This window comes from Apodemus sylvaticus, chromosome 13, assembly GCF_947179515.1.
Source record: "Apodemus sylvaticus chromosome 13, mApoSyl1.1, whole genome shotgun sequence".
NCBI lineage: Eukaryota > Metazoa > Chordata > Mammalia > Rodentia > Muridae > Apodemus > Apodemus sylvaticus.
In genome coordinates this window covers 73,075,115-73,095,222 of record NC_067484.1, presented here as the reverse complement: position 1 = coordinate 73,095,222, position 20,108 = coordinate 73,075,115, and the positions used below count along the sequence as shown (strand labels likewise).

The window sequence follows — 20,108 nt, the reverse complement described above, 5'->3', positions numbered from 1 at the left end:
ACGTTGTTCTCTTCTGAGTGAATGTGGCCTGGGGTTATTCTAGTTTGTTTTAGTAGCTCAGCCTTGGATTTATAACTGAGAGGGTGTGGGATGAGATTGGTATCGCGGAAGCAAAAGCACAGCAGGGTGCATGTGGGTGCTGCGAAGTGGGTCCAGGTTATAGCTTAGTTGAGTGCAGCACTGCCCTGCGGTGGCTTATGTGTTCAGAGGGGGACTTAAGGACTTGCAGATGGCACATGGCTGAAGCACTTCACCACTGTATTTTCTTGTAGATATGGATATTTGATGGACCTACAGGTGAAGGACGACTGTTAAGGTTCAGAATGGGGCACAGTGCGTCTCTTACCAAGATTAGATATTACGGACAAAATGGACAGCAGATTTTAAGTGCAAGTGAGTTCCTGTTTTCTAGCATTTATCTTGCATCCGCATTGAGAGCTAGGACCTCAGTACTCAATTGGTTTGGTATTTACAACCTTTTCCTCCTTTTTAACTGGCTCTTTAAAGTGTTTCAAATTACCCCTCTAGTTGTTGGCATGAACCTGGGAGAGTGAAGCCTGAAAATGACAATAGACAGATTCACTCAGATCTTCAGGCAGCTTAGACTCTGAGGGTTAGGAAGACTCACATGAATACGGTATTTAATCACAAGAACAAGACACACATGCAAAACCAATTTTCCCGTAGAGGCACATGAACAACATGAGTTGAGCTAAACTCACTCCTATCCCCTGCACCTGGGAGGGGCAGGAAAACATGCCAAGAACAGTTCTGTGTTTTGAAATAACTGAGGTCACAAGACTCTTGTTTTCTTAGAGTTTTCTCACAAGCACTCAATTCTCACACAACTTCATCTTGACCTATTTTCTGACAGGCATGTTCTGCTGTTTTGATGATCTGACTGTGGGTTTTCTGTTCATATTAATAGGTCAAGATGGGACTCTACAGTCATTTTCTACAGTTCATGAAAAATTCAACAAGAGCTTGGGGCATGGTAAGTCATTTGTAAAATAGAAAACAGAAAGGCAGAAAGAAGACTAAGTCCAAGCTTCTGAGGGAAGATGTGTTTGTTCAGCTCTTCCCTGTCCCTGAGAATACTTGAAACAGAATGGTGGAGGCATTAGTAGACAGCGCCCTGGCGTGCCTGTGTCCATCGCATCTCTAGGGAGTTCCTCCTGAACTGATGGAGGGGGCTTTCTCCACAGCTCCTCCCCTGGGAGGGTGTGCTCTCAGAGAAGGATTTGAGTTCTCATGTGCTGCCACACTTAGTGTTATTCAGTGGCGTGTCACGGGCTTTTTTTCTAGTATGCATAAAACAGTTTTTAAACTATTTTTATCTGATTGCTGCTACAGTGTTGGCCTCTTAGTTTCCTTTGTAATGGTTCTGTAATATCTGAGTGGAACTCTACTGGCACTGTTTGGTTCATTTGACTCTGACCATAGTATCTTTGAAAAGTAGTAGTGTTTTGTTTTTTCCTGCTATTTCATACAACTTATTTTTGTGACTGACTTCAGAAATTATTTACTGATAGTGGTAATAACAGTATGCTTTGCCTCCAACTTAATTGGGGATATCTTGTATATACTTACTGTAACAATAAAAAACTTTTCTTGACATACTTTCTCATTAAGGAACTTTCTATTGTCCCTTTCACCCATCCTTAGGATTAGTAAACAAAAGGATAGTTAAGCGGAAAGGACTTCAGAACACCATGTCAGTAAGGCTTCCGCCCATCACACACTTCGCTGCTGGTGAGTGCCCAGGCAGGCTTTGCTTTTGTCTTTGTATCCTCTATTTTAATAAACTTGTGTGTATTAAATGTTCAGAGGGTGACCTTAAGTGAATGCTGGTCTTGGGTGAACCAAGTTATCTTTAGCAAGAATTGTTTTGTGTTAATCTCCTTTTTTAGTAACACCCATTAGTAACATTTGGTGTCACAGTTTTGTCTTAGGACTTTATTGCTGTGGTGAGACACCATGACCATGCAACTCTTATAAAGGCAAACATTTATTTATTTGTTTGTTTGTTTGTTTTGCTGGCTTACATGGGGGAAGCCTGGCAGCATCCAAGCACACATGCTGGAGAAGGAGCTGAGAGTTATACATCTTGATCCACAGGCAGCAGGAGACTGTCACAATGAGTGTGGCTTGAGTATAACTGAGCCCTCAGAGCCCACCCCTTAGTAACACTTCCTCCAGCAAGCTTGCATTTCCTAATAGTGCCAGTCCTTCTGTCCAAGCATTTAAACACATGGGTCTATGGGACCCATTCCCATTCAGACCACTACGTCTTCTAAATGTGATTATCAAGATCCTTGGATTTTGGCTAGTTTTTTTTTTTTTCTTCTCCCACCTCTTTCAAGAAAATACTTTACATACTTGCTTTCCTCCGTGTTTCTTAGTCACATTTTTAATGTTTACAATTTTTAATTCATTTTTTAATGGATATGGCTGTTTGACCTGTATGTGTCTATGTATACCACAAATGTGCCGCCAGCTACCAGTAGAAGCCAGGAGAAGGTCTTAGATCCCTTGGAACTATAGTGAGTTCCATGTGGATGCTGGGAATCAAACCTGGATCCTCTGGAGAGGCTGCCAGGGCTCTTGGCCACCGCTCCATCTCCCCATCCGTACCTAGTCACTCCTGGGCCCCTACCTATAGGGCTTCTAGCTTGCCTGCTAATTTCTGTTTACTACCACTCTGAGTGAGATATTATTTTTATTCTAAAATTTCAGTATGTTCTTGAGTTCCCTTAGAAAACACTGTCATGCTATCATACTTTATTATTATAATTTTTTTCTCACCAAAATTTATGGTGAGATATATTAGCTTCATTTAGCCATTTTATGTTGCTTATATCAAAGAGTATAAAATAATATGATTTTTACTTGTTTATAATCCATTAGATGGGGAAGCTGATTATTTAAGGTAGCCTATCTTTTTCACTATTGTGTCCTGGTCCCATATATGCATGTGGACTCCTAGCTTCCTAGCTCATAGGTGAATGCATTTCTCCCGAACAAGCATTTTGATTTTGGATTTTCCTGTGTTTAAGAGGAAGCTCGTCAGAGTGACTGGGATGGCATCATTGCTTGCCATCAGGGTAAGCTGTCGTGCTCAACCTGGAATTACCAAAGATCTACAATAGGTTCTTACTTTCTCAGGCCAAGAAAATTAAAGGCAAACAATGTTACTGCAACAGTAAGTGACCTTGTTTATTATGGTCTTTTCTCCTTTAAAAACCCTACACTAGTTTTGTTTTAAGTTTACTAATACTACTCATGGAAAAAACAAAAAGAAAAACAGGGTTTAACACTTTGGAGATAATATAATGCTTTAACAGTATCAACTTTCCTAACTTGTAGAGATTTTGATTTGGGAGTTGATAGAAAGTCCTGTCTCCTATGACTTTGATTTGTATGGACCGTTGTTGTCAAGCATGTTTTCATGTGGTCTTGGGCTATTTGTGTGTCTATTCGTAACAGCTACTGCCCTCCCTGTCTTGTTATACCTTAGGAAGTATGATTCCTCCAGGTCACTTCTTCTCTGAAGACTTGTTTGGCCCTTTTGTTTATATGAATTTTACAGAAACAACAATTAGGATTTTGTTTTTAAAATTTTTGCTATTATAAGTGGAATTGCTTTTAAATTGTACTGATTACTAATATATCAGAATAGGATTTACATTTGCATTTGCATCTTGCAACCTTGAAAACCTTGTTCATTCTAATGATCCTTAGTGGATATCTTTGCTTTTGAAAATGCTTATTACTGTATAATTTAGCATTTCACCCTATTGGTGCAAATTGCTTTATAAGTATGTATGTAGTATGTTTTTGTATGAAAAGCAAATCCTACACTTTTTATGGATTTCTAAACCTCTGAAATCTTAAGCTTCTTTAGGAAGTTTACCTGGATAATTTTAAATAACTGTTCTCATTACAAGTAGTAAAAATGTTCCAGCTTCTTTCAGATATTTTCTTTTTTTCCTCCTTTCTTTCTTTTTTTTTTTTTTTTTTATTGAATTTTTGAAACTCTTTGTCTGTGTAGCCCTGGCTGTCCTGGAACTTGCTCTATAGACCAGACTGGCCTCAGACTCAGAGATCTGCCTGCCTTCTGCCTCCTGAGTGCTGAGTGCTGAGATAAAGGTGTGTGCCACCAACACCACCCAACCCTCCTTAGATAATTTCTTCATACTTACTTAAAATGGAAATAGAATTGTATACTGTAATATAATACATTACATTTAAGAGAACTAATAAATCAAGATGAGACAAATAATAAGTTGAAAAAACTTTGGATTTTATGATGTATAATAAAAGCAATATTATTTTCTATATGATTTAAACTTAATTCTCCACCACACCCCCCCCACCTTTTTTTTTTTTGACTAAAGGCAGTAGATATAACTTCCTGTGGAAACTTTGCAATAATTGGCCTCTCCTCAGGAGCTGTAGATGTGTATAACATGCAGTCTGGTATACATCGAGGAAGTTTTGGAGATGATAAAGGTATTGAATATTTTGCTCTTTTAAATAAAAGTTTAAATGAGTTTCTCTACTCCATCTGACTCATACTGTTACATATGATACAAACACCATTTTAAAATATTCCAGGGGGAAAGTCATGAAGAGATTAGGGGAAGTAGATACAGATTATTTTCCTTCTTTGCTTTAGGCAAATATTAACTGTTTTATTACATTCTCTGTCATGGCATCAGCTGGTTTTGCCTTAACATCGTAATAACTAGGGTTGTCTCCCTGCTTTGTAATTCAGTTTAATTTCAAGACTTTAGGTTTTATCAGTAATGGGGTTTTAATCAATAATCAGATAATCAGATATAGGAATCTCTCTTGCTATATACTGTTTGGCCAGATACTGCCAATTCTGACTTCTTTTTCTTTCAACGTGTATTTAAAAAGCTCATACAGGCTCTGTTAGAGGTGTTGCGGTAGATGGATTAAATCAGCTGGCAGTTACAGCTGGAAGCGAACGGTTACTCAAATTCTGGAACTTTAAAAGCAAAGTTTTGATCCACTCTCTGAGCCTTGATTCATCTCCAAATATGATGCTGCTTCATAGGGACAGGTAAGCTGCTGCTTGTCCTAATAGAGATTTCCATTGTGGTGTTTTCCGTGTGGACCCCTAACTAAAGCACATTACCAGGTGGGAAGGAATCGAGAGCGTTTTAGTAATTAACTGTATAGTTTAATTTCTTCAAAGATATATATAATTAACACAATTAAATTTTTTTAATTTAAAGATTTTAAAGTTTTTTTGTCTTTGTTTATTAAAACTTGTACATTTGTCTTCCTAGTGGCATCCTGGGGCTCGCCCTGGATGACTTCTCCATTACGGTCTTCGACATAGAAACTAAGAAGGTTGTCAGAGAGTTTTCTGGACACCAAGGCCAAATAAATGACATGGTAAAACAAAACAGCTTTTCAAATAACCTCACTCATCTCCTATTTAGAATAAAGATGTTTAAATAATTGAGTCGGTTATTTTTCATATCCTTATTTCCATCGTAAGAAGTTTTTCAGAATGAAGGCTAATTTTCACAGAGGTTTTAAGAAAAATTTAGGAAATAGTTTATTGGTTTTCAAGAAATTGATACTGATTGAAGTATAAATGCCAGAATTTATTTTTGTCTTTAAATAAAGTTAAATATACTTTGTAGAGTGAATGTTTCATTTTGTTTTAAACTAAACTGAGAGAATTTATATCTCTTTTCTTTTTGTAAAGGATTTGTGATAGTCTGGGACACATATTTATTCAAGTATTGTTACTCTATAGAATTTATATAACTAAACCCCAAAGCTGTCAGTAGAAATATGATGGTGTTTGCATTGTGTCTCTCTGGAATGTGATGTGTGATAGCTCACACAGAAGCTGGCTCTAAGGTATATTATATTTCAATCTAAACACCTTAAAATTGTTAAGTATATGGTATCATTTAGTATTAGTTGCAAATCCAATATTTGGAAAGAGAAAAAAATAAGAAAACTACTGGATGATAAAGCCAATAGTTGACAAACATGTCCCTTATCAGAAGTAAATGCAGGTGTCAGAATTGATAATCCCTTACCTCTTCCTTTACAAGTAGGAGAAATTGGTAAGGAAATTACATTGTGTAACTTGGAGATTGTCAAAAGTAGCCTTGGACAGATTTTTTTTTATTTTTTTTATTTTTTTTTTTTTTTGCTGGTACCTGGAGAAACCAGGGTGGGTGGGATGTTAGGTTGAAGTAGCATTTTAAAACCCATCTGTCTTAGTCTGCTTGCTCTTCCCATTCCTTCTTTTGAAGCTTTTACTTCTTCACTTGTGTTTTTATGTTGTCCCAGTCAGAGGTATTCACTTCTGTTTAACATTGTAAAACAAATGTGTTAGCATTTGTAATAGAAGCCTACCTCTGAGAGCCAGGTTTTCCAATCCTGTGCAGTCTGCAACGCCCCTCCCCCTGTTGAGCTGTCTGTACCCTGAAGTTTGAATTTTAGTCATCTTTCTGCAGCCTGTGAATAAACTACCACTGACTTTACTTCAGTAACATTTGCTGATAAGTAGTCCCTGTACAGGTATATATAAGCTCTTGGGTTATCTGCTGCCATAACCCTACAGTTTTGGGTCTTTTCTTATGTAAGCTAAGGTTCTCAGCAGTACATGGAAGAGGAGCCCTTGTCCAACTTTTTATAGCTAGAAACAGATACTTAAAGTAGCATCAGGAATCCCTTACCTCAGTGTTTGAAAATATTTTTCATCATTGTTGCTTTAAACTATTTTGGAAATAAAATTTTCATTAAGGGAGAAAAGGTTATTCTTAAATAAAGTAACAAGTAAAATTAGGATTTCCTTAACATTTTTTAACAGAATTTTCATTATCTTCAGATTGTAGTGATTTAGATAATTTCCCAGAGTATGAGTGTAGTAGAAAAGACAATTTTCAGAGACACAGTATCAGCTTCATTTATATGTAAATTACAGCTAAAATTAGACTGCAGAGTATCTTTAACCACATATTCTCAGAATAAATGAATATTTTGTAAAATTTACTTTTAATAATGGTGTATAGTCACAGCCTATTCCTTAGGTAAATACACAGTGTTGCAAAAATTGACATAATGTTCTTAATTTCATGAATTCGTAATTCACTTAAAATCGCTTCTCGGCCTTTTGGCTAAGATCAAGTGTATAATTCACTTAAAAACCTAATACTTACGCGGGTCCCAGAGAAGTGATATAGGGAATATATTTTTATTTATATAATTTTATTTGTATTTTACATAGTCACATCATGTCATTAAGCCTAAAATCTTTTCAAGTTTTGTATGCTTTAGGTGTTCATGTATATACATGTATCCATGTACATACTAATATGTATATTACATGTTAAATATATTTTGCTTTGTTTTTTAAAGACGTTCAGTCCTGATGGCCGTTGGTTGATAAGCGCTGCAATGGATTGCTCTGTTAGGACTTGGGACCTTCCCTCAGGGTGGTGAGTTCACTTTTTAGTCCCACAGATGATTTCTTAGTCATTGTCTGAACATGTGACTATCACCTGTTATTTATAGCTATGAAGCTGGCACTGTTTGGTTTGTGGAGTGTTGTTGATTTCTTAAGTATCAGGCACTAACATGACATAAAATAACAAGGAAAATGCAGATCTCTCTTACTCATTCCTGCAAAATAGAGACCCAGAGGGTGGTGTGTGTAAATCTTAAGAAAACCCATTATGTGGTCTTGACACATTAGTAGAGCCTAGACACATTTTATTTTGAGGATTTTTGCTATAGCTCATAGCTCACATAGTTGAATTTAATTACAAGGCCAAAAGCCATGGCTTTCTTCAATATTGTTTTTCTCTCTTCTCTAAATAATAGGACATTGTCAGAAATGTGTTTCAAGAGTGAAAGTCACTGTTAATCCAGCACATTCTCAGGAATTAGTTCACTACACATGTACAAGCAGTCTGACCTTTAAGAAGGAAAAACCCGCATTTCTCATTTCCCAGTAACTTTGCTATAGGCAGAAAGCACACCCATCTTCCAGCATGTGCAGCTGATTTAGAGTAAGCACAGGTAAGAAGCCAGAAGTGAGCCCAGCCCTAATCACAAGGGACTTTTGTAACAGGTGTGTTGTCTTCCACTTACATGAGTGAAGTAAAATGCAGTCAATTTAGCCCTCAGCTTCAAAATTAAAAATCAGATTTTTGCAGATAGTTAGAAATATTGGCAGTTCATTACCTCCTGGACTTTTGTTGTTGCAGATTTCTAAAAAGTGGTATTATAGAATTGGAATTAAAGTAAAAAATAATGACGGGTTTGGGAGCAAGATTATCTTTAGAATGGAAAACTAGGATCTGAAAGTAGCATTTAAAGCATTGCAGTTTTGATTCAGCAGTAACACTTTTGCTGAACTTTTTATTTCAGTAACTAGTTGAGTAGATTTAAATGTGGTAGGTTCTCAATTTTTTTTAAGTGTGTACTTTTTAAATGTACACTTGCAAAAGCAAGACATACTGAGACATCAAGTTGTTACAAGAAAGTGAAAATCACCAGTTGAACAAAGTATATTTTTGTTAAAGAAAAAAATAAAAGCAAGTAATTCTTTGATTCAAATTTGGAGTAGAGCAGATAACTTGTAACAGCCAATGCTGTTCGCTGTCCTCCAACCCATGCTGTGCCTAGGCACTTCTCACGTGTGTGACATCTTGGTATCCTAGTAAACATGCTACTGTCAGTGGTTCTATTGGACAAGCTAGGAAACCCAGCCTTAAAGAGATTCAGTAATTTGCACAAGATGGATTGTACTGTAAACGCTGAACATACGCATAGGAGGAAGGACCTTCTCAGCCCCGTTCAGTTTGTGTTGTGCTGTCTCAGGGCAGAGCCAGTGTCTTCCTCTAGAAGACAAGTAATAGGGAAGTAGTAGTATTTCATTTGTAGAGCTCTATTTAGGGAACTGTTAAATTGTTTAGATTCCCCCTTTTAAAATCGTTCCAGGACTGCAACTTTTGGAGGTTCTTTGATCTTTCTTTTTTAAGCCTTTTCATCATTTATTTAACATGCTCTGTATTTGAAGAATGAGACTCCTCAAGCTGGGGAGATGGGTCAGCAGTTGAAGCCCCCTCTCTTCTTGTAGAGGACCTCTCTTCAATTCCCAGCACCCACATGGTAATTTACACTCGTCCATAACTCCAGTTTAAAGGGCCTCAGCAGGCAAAACATCCATACTCATAAAGTATCCTCAGAAATTTAAATGAGGGCTGGAGAGATGACTCAGGGCTTAAGAGCACTGACTGCTCTTCCAGAGGCCCTAAGTTCAATTCCCAGCAACCACATGGTGGCTCACAACCATCTGAAATAGGATCTGATGCCCTCTTCTAGTGAGTCTGAAGACAGTGATGGTGTACTCATTCACATGCAATAAATAAATAAATAAATAAATAAATAAATAAATAAAACTTAAAAAGATATTAAAAATTAAAATGAGTAGTGTAAGCTAAACAGTAAGGTGATGTGTAAGTATGTGAATGTAGTCCCACGCAACTGTCCCCATCTGGAATGGTTCCTCTTTAAAGCACATTGTAGGCTTACTGATTGCAAGTGTAAGTAGCGTTCATAATCCCCAAAGTAGTGTCAACCATCTAATGCAGACTGCTTTGTTTTATTCTGCTTTCTGATCAACTGGAAATTTATACTGAACTTCATAGGGGGTGAGAAATATACAAAATTAAATGTTTTAGAGCAGAAGTTTGCATTTTGTTTTATCTCATTCCTTCCTGGCTTTACAGTCTATGGAACTTTAACAGGAGAAAACTTGGAAAAGATGACACTTACCGTTTCTCATACGTTAGAACCTTTCATTGGTTCTCCTTAGTGAAGGTTCCTGGGAAGTGCTCCCATCACTCTGGCAATGAACGACATACCTGGGACTCCTAAGCTTAGAGGATTATCCTGGCTTTACTCTGGATTAAGCTTGCACGTTGAAGCCATATGATTTAGGTGGCAGTGGAAAATATGTTGTATATGTGGAAACTGCCTTCCTCAATTTGGTGCTTTCACACAGTGGAAGGCCAGTCTTCCCACACAGCACAGCTGTAGAAAAAGTTGCACAATGAAATTGACAGAATTGAGTTCTTGAGTAGAACAAGTTTGCTCAAGCAGTTAATTCTCTGAACAGATGGATTAAAACATAGTAGGGAGTTTGACCCTCCATGCACAAGCCTCTGCTTTGCATCAAGACAAAGGAGATGTAAGATGAGGGGATTTGGGTTGTATATACTGGGAGAATACTGTCTGCTTGGGTTGTTTAGATGAAGGGAATTAAACTTTGTGGCAGTTTAATCATCATTGGCTTTGAGTGGCTGAGCACTTTGCTTCCTTTCCCTCCATTCCCTTTCCCCATGTTTGCTGCTGTGGTCATCCTGAACACACTTGGCATGTTAGTTTCCAGAACTCCTAATTGTAATCATGTTTTTATCACATTTTGGGTTTTTTCCTTAAGGTTTAAGTTGTCAATGAGTTTTTCAGCAAACATGTCACTTAATGTCTTACTTGAAGAGCTGCCGTAGTTAGAAGTCACACTGTTTGCAGTGTGTCCCCCACACTGCCCGCTGTCTCTAATTCCAGTCATGGTTAAAAGTGCACTCTTCTTGGGCATGATTCCTGGGCCAGTTGATTGCTATCTTAAGTTTTTAAATGTTACTGAAACTTGGCTTTCTGATCTATATGATAAAGATGATTGATTGTGTGTCACAGGTTATAAAAATTATATTAGTCATTTCAAGTGCTTGAATCAGGACACCTATAAGCATGAAGTGCAGGTGCAAAGAGGAGTTAAAAATGGCTATTATCTCTTTATTAAATCACCATATGAGAGTAGAGCCTGAACTTAGACATTTGTTACATGTTCCCATGAAAAATGTGTCGTCTTTGACATAGTGACTTTTTTTAATACCTGAGTTTAAAAGCAACTAATCTACTCTGGGGCTGGAGAGGCAGCTCAGCTGTTCAAAGCCCTTGTTGCTCTTGCAGAGGACCAGGGTTGGATTCCCAGCACACATAGTACCTCAGTTCCAAGGACCCAGCAGGCACACATGTGCTGCGCATACGTGCATGCTTGTAAAATGTTCATTTGCATAAAGTAAAACACAAATACAAAATACACAAAAACAAGTCCACTTTTTCCGAAGGTATCCCCCTCCCGTCAGCCTGAGGAGTCTGTGCCCCCACCCTTCTCTTGCTCCTGGCCTGCTTTCACTTCCTGCAGCCACTAATCACCCTGTTGAGATTCGTGACTGCTGAGTGATAACCCTTCGCTCTCCTGTTCAAATCTAGCCTGCATTCTGTTGGTCAGTTTCTTTATTAAATAGAAGATTCTACCGTTATCTGCTCAGAAGCCGTCAGTGGCTCGTTGTCAAGATGTGCGCTGGCGTTGCTGCTGTGCTTTGTGCAGTGGTCCCTCCCTCCTCCGTGTGTGCTGCCATTAAAGTTGTTCCCAATAAGTAAGCCAAATTGGGGTGAGAAAAACATTGTTTCCTCTTGTACTCTCCTTCCTGTTGAATACAGCTAGTTAGTCTGCTTAATGTTCCTGGCTTTTCCCTTAAGATAATTGTTTTCACACAGGAGCTGAGTTGACAAAGCAGTGGTCAGTGGGAACTGGTTGTAATTTATAAAAATAAAAACAAGAACAAAAACAAAACTTTTATTGCTTATTCCTATTAGTAAAAGATATGTGTATCCCCTCACCCCTTTTTCAAAGTATACCTTTAGGATGAGCAAAACTTAAGTATTTATTCCTCTTTTTGTAGCCTTATCGACTGCTTTCTGTTGGACTCAGCCCCTCTCAATGTTACTATGTCCCCAACTGGAGACTTTCTAGCAACTTCCCATGTGGATCACCTTGGAATTTATCTGTGGTGAGTTCTTCCATACATCTCTTTCATTTGGGGCAGGGGGGAGGAAGATGACCATGGTTACGAGTACTCTTAGTTTCTTTTTATACAGTGGACCACAGCCTAACTCATCTACCATGAATCTGATATTTAGATAGCTTTGTTCAAGTGCATGTTCTAAATTATATAATTTTTGTCTGTTATTATATTTAACATATTTATATATCTAGATAGAATCGATCTAGAACTGAATGATTGTTGCTAATCACTTCTGAACTTTAGCTTTATAAAGTAAGGCACACATGAGCAAAATGCTTAGTAAGATGCATCCTAGCTGCGTGGCTTTCATAACCATTTAAAAATACGTGTGACTCCTCAAACTGCTGGGTTGAACCTGGTTAGTGGTAAACAACCTGCACCAAGAGAAATTACATCTCTTTCCTGGGTTTATACATCCAGTTCTTTAACTGCCTTGAAATCTTTGTGTGTGTTGAGTGCTGGTCTCAAGCCTGTAATCACTACCCGGTTATTCTTCCCTGCCAGGATTTTCTGATTCTAAAGTATCTTCTAGTTTATTTTAAGGGGAAAAAGTAAATTTGATCTATGATTTTGGCCATCTTAAAAAGCAAATGTGTTGTCGTCTAGGATCAGTGAGGCTTTAGTATTTCATGGATTACTAGCAGTTGTGCGGCCCGTGGGAGGGCTGTGGTGCTTTCCTGCTGGGCACTACTGTTAATATGACCTGAGACCTGAGTTCCCAACTTTGCATTCCACTGAAATTCATAATAGGAATGTAGAGAACATCAGTCCCTACATGGAACAGGTGTTTATATCCTGGATACTCACCCATGGCTGCTTTGCAGATGTTAGCAGAAGCATGGTTACTTAGCCATTTCCAAAGAGGCTAAGGCCAATTGATGACTGACCAGGTATTGCTCCCAAGAATATAATTAGGATGGATGTTCACGTTAACTTGCTTTCTCAACCTTTCTTTTTGTTATGCTTTTTTTTTTTTGAGTAAAGATTGGTATTTGTCAAACACTTTATGAAAATTATTTATAAAAGTATTATTTCTGACTAGTTTCTCTTCACAGTTTTGCACTGTGTTAAAAGAAGCTCAGGCCTGGTGTGATTGTACACGCCACGGAGGCAGGTGGATCTCTCTAAGGTCAAGAGCAGCCTGCTCTGTACAGAATGGACTCCAAGTCAGCCAAGGATGCATGCTGTCACCCTGTCTCAAAAATGGGGAACGTCATTTCTTTTATGTCTGTGTGTTTGGCCTGCATGCATGCAGTGCCTGCAGATTCCAGAGGAGGGCATTGGATCTGTTGGAACTAGAGTTACAGGCAGTTGTGAAACAGTGGTGCTGGGAATTGATCCACGTCCTCTTGAAGAACAGTTAGTACTCCTGGCAGCTATGCTGTTTGTCCAGCCCCCATCCATGTTTTTACATGGCCTTTTTATTTCAGCATTTTTCAGAATCTCTTTGAGGTCTTAATTAGTTAATGATTGTAGTCTCTGGCCAAATTCAGGATAGGGATCATTTCCAGGTGTTAAAGTTTCTCTAATGATAATGTTTCTGCAGTAATGTATTATTATAAAATACTGTGTTTTTGCTTGCTCAGGTCAAATATTTCCCTCTATTCAGTTGTCTCCCTGCGACCACTTCCTCCAGATTATGTCCCTTCAGTAGTGATGCTTCCTGGTACTTGTCAAAACCAAGGTAATCACAAAATAACAACAACAACAACAAAATTAAGATGTAAATCTATTAGGTTATTGCTGCAAAAAACAAAACAAAACAAAAAAACAAAAACAAGTCAATCAAAGTTGTTTTTTTTAACTGACTTAAAATATGTTTAGTGGCTTCAGTTTGTAGAACACTGTAACTAATGGCATATTTTTAACACATAAAATAATAGCCTGTGTGAAGTGTTTGAAGTCTACTGATGGGAATTATAAGGAAATAAGAGAAAGAAAAAAGCGCAGTAAAGGGTAAGAGAGTTACAAAGCTGTGCTGGCTGAACGCTGGGAGGCAGGTGACCATGGGATGGGGCAGAGCTGCCGCCACCTTCATCTGTCGCACTTGGACATGTGTTTTAAGGTATGGAAGTCCTGGAAGAACAGACGGAGCCAAGTGATGAAATGATAGAGTATGAGTCTCCAGAGCAGTTGAGTGAGCAACTGGTGACGCTCTCACTCCTCCCTGAGTCACGCTGGAAAAACCTTCTGAATCTTGATGTTATCAAGGTAACGTTCTAATATTCTTGACACTGCGTCCCAGGCTATGCGCCACAAGCATTTCTTGCTTTGAGGGTATTCGGAAAATGATAGTTAAGATGCTGCTGTTTGAGTGGTGCTTCATGTGGTGCTATCACAGAAGTCCAGTCCTATGTCCACTGTAAGGACACTGCAGGTGTTTAGATGCGGCAGAAACACTGTAACTATAGAGCTTTCAGAATCAGGGTCAGCCAGTAAGTTCACTAGGGCTAGGTATGAGGCTGTAGTGTTGAAAATAAAGTGAGCCCATTTTTCCCTGGGGACAGTACAGTTTTGAGAATGGTGTTCCAGCTGGAGAGATAGCTGCATGATTGGAGCTGGTCCTGCTTTGCAGAGGGCCTGAGTTAGGTCCTCAGCAGCCACACTGGGTGACTCAAAACAACAGTAGCCCCAGAGGATCTCACAGCCTCTTGCAGCCTCTCTGGTCACTATACTCAAGTGTACAAAGCCACAGACATACAATTTAAAAAATGAAAATAAAATTTTATATAAAAAATTTAATAGTAATTCCAGTGGAATTTTACTGACATGAAATATTTTATAGACTGGCAATAATATTGTCTTTTTAAATTACTGAGGAAAAGTTAGAATTCCAGAAAACTAAGAAGTAGGGTCCTACTTCTCCAAAATATTATTTCTAGGGGGGGAGTATGCACTTCTGGATCTGAAGTTTCTTCTGGAGACAAGCAGCCACTTTAATTTGTTTCTATTTTGTTTTGTGTATGAGATACTGAGTGTAACGGTTCCTTGGTGAGATGAGCCTGTCACATTGGGAGGGCGGCCTGCGTGAAGACAGCTACAGCACTGCTCCTGTGTGGGCAGGTTTTAGTCCTACAGTCCATTTTAGTGGTGTTTTCGGCTTCATTTGTAATCAAATCTGGAAAGTGTTGATAGAGTAAGAGTAAGCACTCAGTACTCATTTCCCCTTGTTCTCTCTCAATCAGAAAAAGAATAAACCAAAAGAACCACCCAAGGTTCCCCAGTCAGCTCCATTTTTCATCCCAACAGTTCCTGGGCTTGTCCCCAGGTTTGCAGTACCTGAACCCAGCAGTGACCCCCAGGAGGTAAGAACCAGGTGGGTCTTTAAGTTGATGGGGTCTGTTTCTGGCATCGTCTGTCTCTCCCAGTGTTTCTGAGTAAATTATTGCTCATTTTAAGTTATATGCTCTATGTCGGGTGATACTTGATTTGTTAAGTAATATGCATTTGTTTTTATTTAAGTCTAAGGTGGTAAACCTTGGGATTTTGGCTCAAAAATCAAATTTCTACCTGAAACTTGAAGAAGGATTGCTAAATAATCAGTGTAAGTTAAATTCTAAAATATTTGGCAAGTATCTTCCTTTATGGTTTAGTTTATTGAAAGAAAAATTGCAGAGTTCAGAGTTGAGCAAAAGAATATAGTAAGAACTGAAGGTACATCAACTTTTAAATTATGTTGGCCGAGTAGCAGTGCTTTCAGATAATGTTAATGGCAAACCTCTTGAGACTCCTTCCCGTCTTCTAGATGAAAACACGGATTGTGTCTGGAGATGGAGGACTTGCTGGCATGGCCCGTGTGCTTTGTCAGTTGTTCATTGCCAGAGTTTTGAAAATCTGGTTAGTTTTACAGCTCTTAATGCAAAGACATGTTTTAGGTAATTTATATTTCCAAATCATCTTGTAGAAATGCAGTTTTTAAAAAAAGAGAAGTTAATTTTTAATTTAGTTTCATTTAAACCTTTCAGATTACTGTGTAACAAATACTAAATATATGCAATTTTTTAAAACTGTTACTCTGTTGAGAAGTTCAGCTGCTCTTGTTTTATGCTTGAAATGTGCTTCTCAGTGTCACTTGGTCCACGTGGGCAAAGTCCGAGGACAGTGCTGCTTGTTTATTGAGGAATCTAGAATAAACACACTCGGGCAGAAAACAAGAGTGAGGAGAATCTTGTCCTGCCCCAAAAGCTAACATCAGGCCATTGCCGCTGCAGGAGCAGGGCTGACTCCTGTGTCGGCGTGGTCAGTGCGGTTCTCTCCGTGGGCTGCACAGGTAGACAGTAGCGCAGAGCTCTGGGGAGTGAAGGATGGCTAGAAGAGGGGCTAGAGGCTTCCCTGAACGCTTCTGTACTGACAAGTCTTAACAACCACTGCAGTTTTTTTTTTTGTGTGTGTGTGTAACAGTAAAATAGAGAATAAAAGCTAGTTCCCTACCTCATCCTGTTCCTGGTGGTGACCTCATTTAATTTATTGTGCAGCAGCATGTGCCTTGATGACCTAATGGCGCAGTCTCTGTTCTAATTGAAGTTTAAATTCCTGATAATGCAAAACTTTAAGAACTTTCAGTACTTTTACTGGTATTGAAATTTTTACTACTTAATTTATCTTAGTGTTCATTGTACTATAATGTGAAAAATACTACATGTAAAGAAAGCCTAATGCCATTTACATAACTATTGCTTGGTTATAAAGGAAGATCATAGCTTCTGAAGTAATGTGTAAAAATGACTGAACTCATTTTCCAATGATGCAGATGAAGCTGCTCTTAGCCTTCTGAAAGAGTTAGGCCCGTCAGCGATTGAAACGGAGCTGCGCAGCCTGTCTCCTGATGATGGTGGCTCAGTAGAGGTCATGCGGAGCTTTCTGAATATGATTGGGATGATGTTGGACAGAAAGCGGGATTTTGAGTTAGCCCAGGCATACCTTGCGTTGTTTTTGAAGGTGAGTAAGATACAGTACTTTCCTTTGTATGTCGCAGTGTTATCAAACAGTGGTCTGCAGAGATGGGCATATTCTGTGTCCACAGTATTGAGCGGGCAGCTGAATACTTGAAGCATGGCTAACTGTAGCTGTATGGTGGCTGCCAGCTTAGAGTCTTCAGCTCCGCCCTGGTTGGGTTTGTAGTCTTTAGTTTTGTTATTACTCAGTGGCATAATTTTGACTTTATCCCTGTTTGTCATTTCTTTGTTACCTGTGCTGAACCTAATGTAAAAGTAATTTACATTATTTTTCTGTGATCATAAGGGTCAGGTGGGTTCTTCTGTTTGTTCATTTTTGTCTGCTGATAAAATGAAAAATTTACCTCCACTGGTTTCAAGTAACCTGGCACAACTTGCTCTTTTGAGTAACAAACTCGAGCTGTTCTTCGTAGGTCCACTGGCCGGTGTGCTGTGAGGAAGGAAGAGGTAGCACTAGTATCAGGAGTGCCTGTCTCCATCTAGTCTGGGGTGTCTGAAGCAAGTCTTTGAACTGACTTAAAAGCTGAATATTTAGGCAGTACTAAAGAGCTCTTTTTAATTTTTTTTAAAGAAATGCCAATTTTTTTGTATAGGTTTTCATGTGTTTACCAAATGTGGTCCCTACAAACAAATTTACATAAATCTTTAGAACATAAATGACTGCCACTTGTCATCAGTGGGTTAGAGAAAAAGGGAACCTGGAGGCCCAGGAGCAGCGATGCCTGCTCTGCGGTGTGGAAGAATGAGGGTTATATGGGTTCTATTTAAGCTCATAGTTTATAGAAAACATGATATAAAATAGTTTGGGACAGTGGGAAATCAGAGAACAGTAAACCACCACTGAAGAAAGATCAAAGTTTAGCATTCTTAAATAAAATGTCCAACTTAACCATCATCTCTCCTCCTCAGTTACACCTCAAAATGCTTCCTTCGGAGCCAGTGCTTTTAGAGGAGCTGGCGAAGTTGTCGTCACAGGTAGAGAAAGATTGGACGCACTTACAGTCACTCTTCAACCAAAGCATGTGTGTATTAAACTATATCAAAAGTGCTCTGTTGTAAAAAATAAACTTAAGTGATTACAGAAATCAAGCGACGCGTGAAGTGTGCTGACCAGCTTGTGTTAATGCCCAGCTCTGCCTGGGAGCTAGTGTATTTTTAGTGCAAAAGCACTAAAGATAAGAAATGGTACCTTCTTTCTGCTCGGCACACTGAGAAAACCTAAAACCACTAGAGTTTGTCACACAAGTCATATACTTGGGGTTTTTGAATTATTGTCATTTTGTATTTTTTCATGTTATTTTTAGTATGTTTTACTGAATTAAACTGAGAATGTTGGATAAAGCAGATCTATAATATACTTATAAAAATGCTTTTATTATTTTAGAAAAATGAGTGTTGTTTTTTTTTTTTTTCTGGGTGGCTTTTAATGAAACAGATTGTTGATTCTTGAAGCTGTGTTTTGTGTCTGGAGCCTTTGGTACAGCATCATTCCCCCACCCCACCCCTCTGTTACAGAGGAGTTGAAGGTTGGCTGGGATCTGTGGCCTTTCTGCTTATAACAGAGCCTAGAGCTCTTTCAGTTGCCTTCTCCCCACAGGTTTTCATTAGATGGAACTGTGAGAGGTCCTTGCTCTGGAGGGAGGAGGGGGTGGGGTGGAAGGAGGTGGGGGAGGGGTGGGGGGAGCTGAGCTGCAGGAAGAAGTGCAGCAGGTGTGGCACAGGGAGATTCCAGGCTCCATCCTGGGCTCTGCTTTCCTGATGATGGTTTATTTGGGAAGAGGCTGCTAGCAACTCTTGTCATCCTCTTTCTTAATGGCTCAGAGCTTTAGCCATACAGCAATTAACATTAAACAGTTTGGGCTTGAGAGAGCACAAAGCCCATATAAACCAGGTTTGGTCTAATACCTGCTGAAAATAACAACTGGAGGCTAGCCTGAGACCAGGTCTAATAAAAATAATGAAAAATAAGCAATTGTTAGGGTCCATGCTCTAAAAACTACTCCCCGAGCGTATCTATCTAGGTGTTCTTGCTCAGAGAATTTTACACACTCTTTTCAGAAAAGAACAGTCCATATAAAAAGGGTTGGTGAGGTGGCTCAGTGGTTAAAGGAGCTTGCCACTAAGCCTAGAGGCCAGAGTTCAATTCCCAGGACCCATGTGGTAAAAGGCAAGAACTAATTCTTTCAAGTTGTCTCTAACCTATACATACATACATATACACAGAAATACACTCAAATGTAGAAGCAAACTTACTAAGAAAAGCCAATGAGAAAATTATTATGGAAGTGATTTTCAATTTACTAGTGTGAGATAGAATTTGTCGATTTTAACAGGAACAACAAAAACCATCTTTCTATTGGCTTTGTATTGCTGTGATTAAGAAAAACAAATTTATTTTTACAAACTGTTTTTTCTTGACCACACAGAATTCATTTAAAAGTGTTAATTAAAATATTCTTCTGGAAATTCCAAGATGAGTTTTGACATTGCTAAGGCTTTATTTCTTACTCTGTGTTCAGTGTTGTATTTGATTGGTTGGAGTTAGGATTGCTTAATCTGCAGATGATTAGCTGAACCTTGTAGAAGTGTGTGCCTTGCTGGCAGCTTAGGAGTGCCTCAGGGGTGTCTGTCTGTTAGAGGGCGCACTAAGTTTTTGCTAGATATCAACCCTCATTAAAGTGTAAGATATTAAAAATGCTTGTTTCATTTTCTCCCTGTTATTGAAAATAGATTCTTTTCTCATATAATATATCCTCTTGTGCTAGGTTCCCTGAGCTCTGAGGGGAGGGATTTGATAGATCCAGTTAAGGGCAGTGCGATCCAGGGCCTCCATATGTCTGTCTGTGGGTCTCTGCACCTGTGCCATCTGCTGCAGGAGGCAGCTTCCCTGAGACGGCTGAATAAGGCACTGATCAACATGTATAGCAGAATACCATTAGGAGTCAGTTTACTAATATTTTTTAAATAAATAGAGGTGAGTATAGAATTTTATTTAGGCATTTTTTGAAACTTAAAGAAAAATCAGGATCTCCAATTAGTATAATTGAATGAGTGAGTCAAGTATTTCCCATATTGAATAATAATATTTCATTTCCAAGTTAGAACAGTGTAAGATGAAACTGTTTCATATGTTTGATAGAATTGTCTTTGATTTTAAAACAAGCAAAAATTTGGCCTAATCAAGGGGGAGAAAATAAGTCCAGAGTCTGTTGCTTCT

General features: G+C 38.6%; 1 protein-coding gene across 1 annotated transcript in view; it reads left to right on the top strand.

Moving 5' to 3' along the window:
- Nucleotides 1-17,980, top strand: part of Wdr36 (WD repeat domain 36) — a 28,564-nt gene extending 10,584 nt beyond the window's left edge. Inside the window, exons 9-23 of the mRNA XM_052155501.1 lie at nucleotides 273-393; nucleotides 929-994; nucleotides 1,666-1,752; nucleotides 3,057-3,202; nucleotides 4,398-4,512; nucleotides 4,924-5,089; nucleotides 5,319-5,427; nucleotides 7,417-7,496; nucleotides 11,814-11,921; nucleotides 13,523-13,620; nucleotides 14,002-14,147; nucleotides 15,122-15,241; nucleotides 15,399-15,480; nucleotides 16,687-16,874; nucleotides 17,801-17,980. Coding sequence (XP_052011461.1) covers nucleotides 273-393; nucleotides 929-994; nucleotides 1,666-1,752; nucleotides 3,057-3,202; nucleotides 4,398-4,512; nucleotides 4,924-5,089; nucleotides 5,319-5,427; nucleotides 7,417-7,496; nucleotides 11,814-11,921; nucleotides 13,523-13,620; nucleotides 14,002-14,147; nucleotides 15,122-15,241; nucleotides 15,399-15,480; nucleotides 16,687-16,874; nucleotides 17,801-17,950 — 1,782 coding nt within the window. The 3' untranslated portion in view covers nucleotides 17,951-17,980. The remainder of the gene's footprint in view (nucleotides 1-272; nucleotides 394-928; nucleotides 995-1,665; nucleotides 1,753-3,056; nucleotides 3,203-4,397; nucleotides 4,513-4,923; nucleotides 5,090-5,318; nucleotides 5,428-7,416; nucleotides 7,497-11,813; nucleotides 11,922-13,522; nucleotides 13,621-14,001; nucleotides 14,148-15,121; nucleotides 15,242-15,398; nucleotides 15,481-16,686; nucleotides 16,875-17,800) is intronic.
- The last annotated feature ends 2,128 nt before the right edge of the window (nucleotides 17,981-20,108 follow it).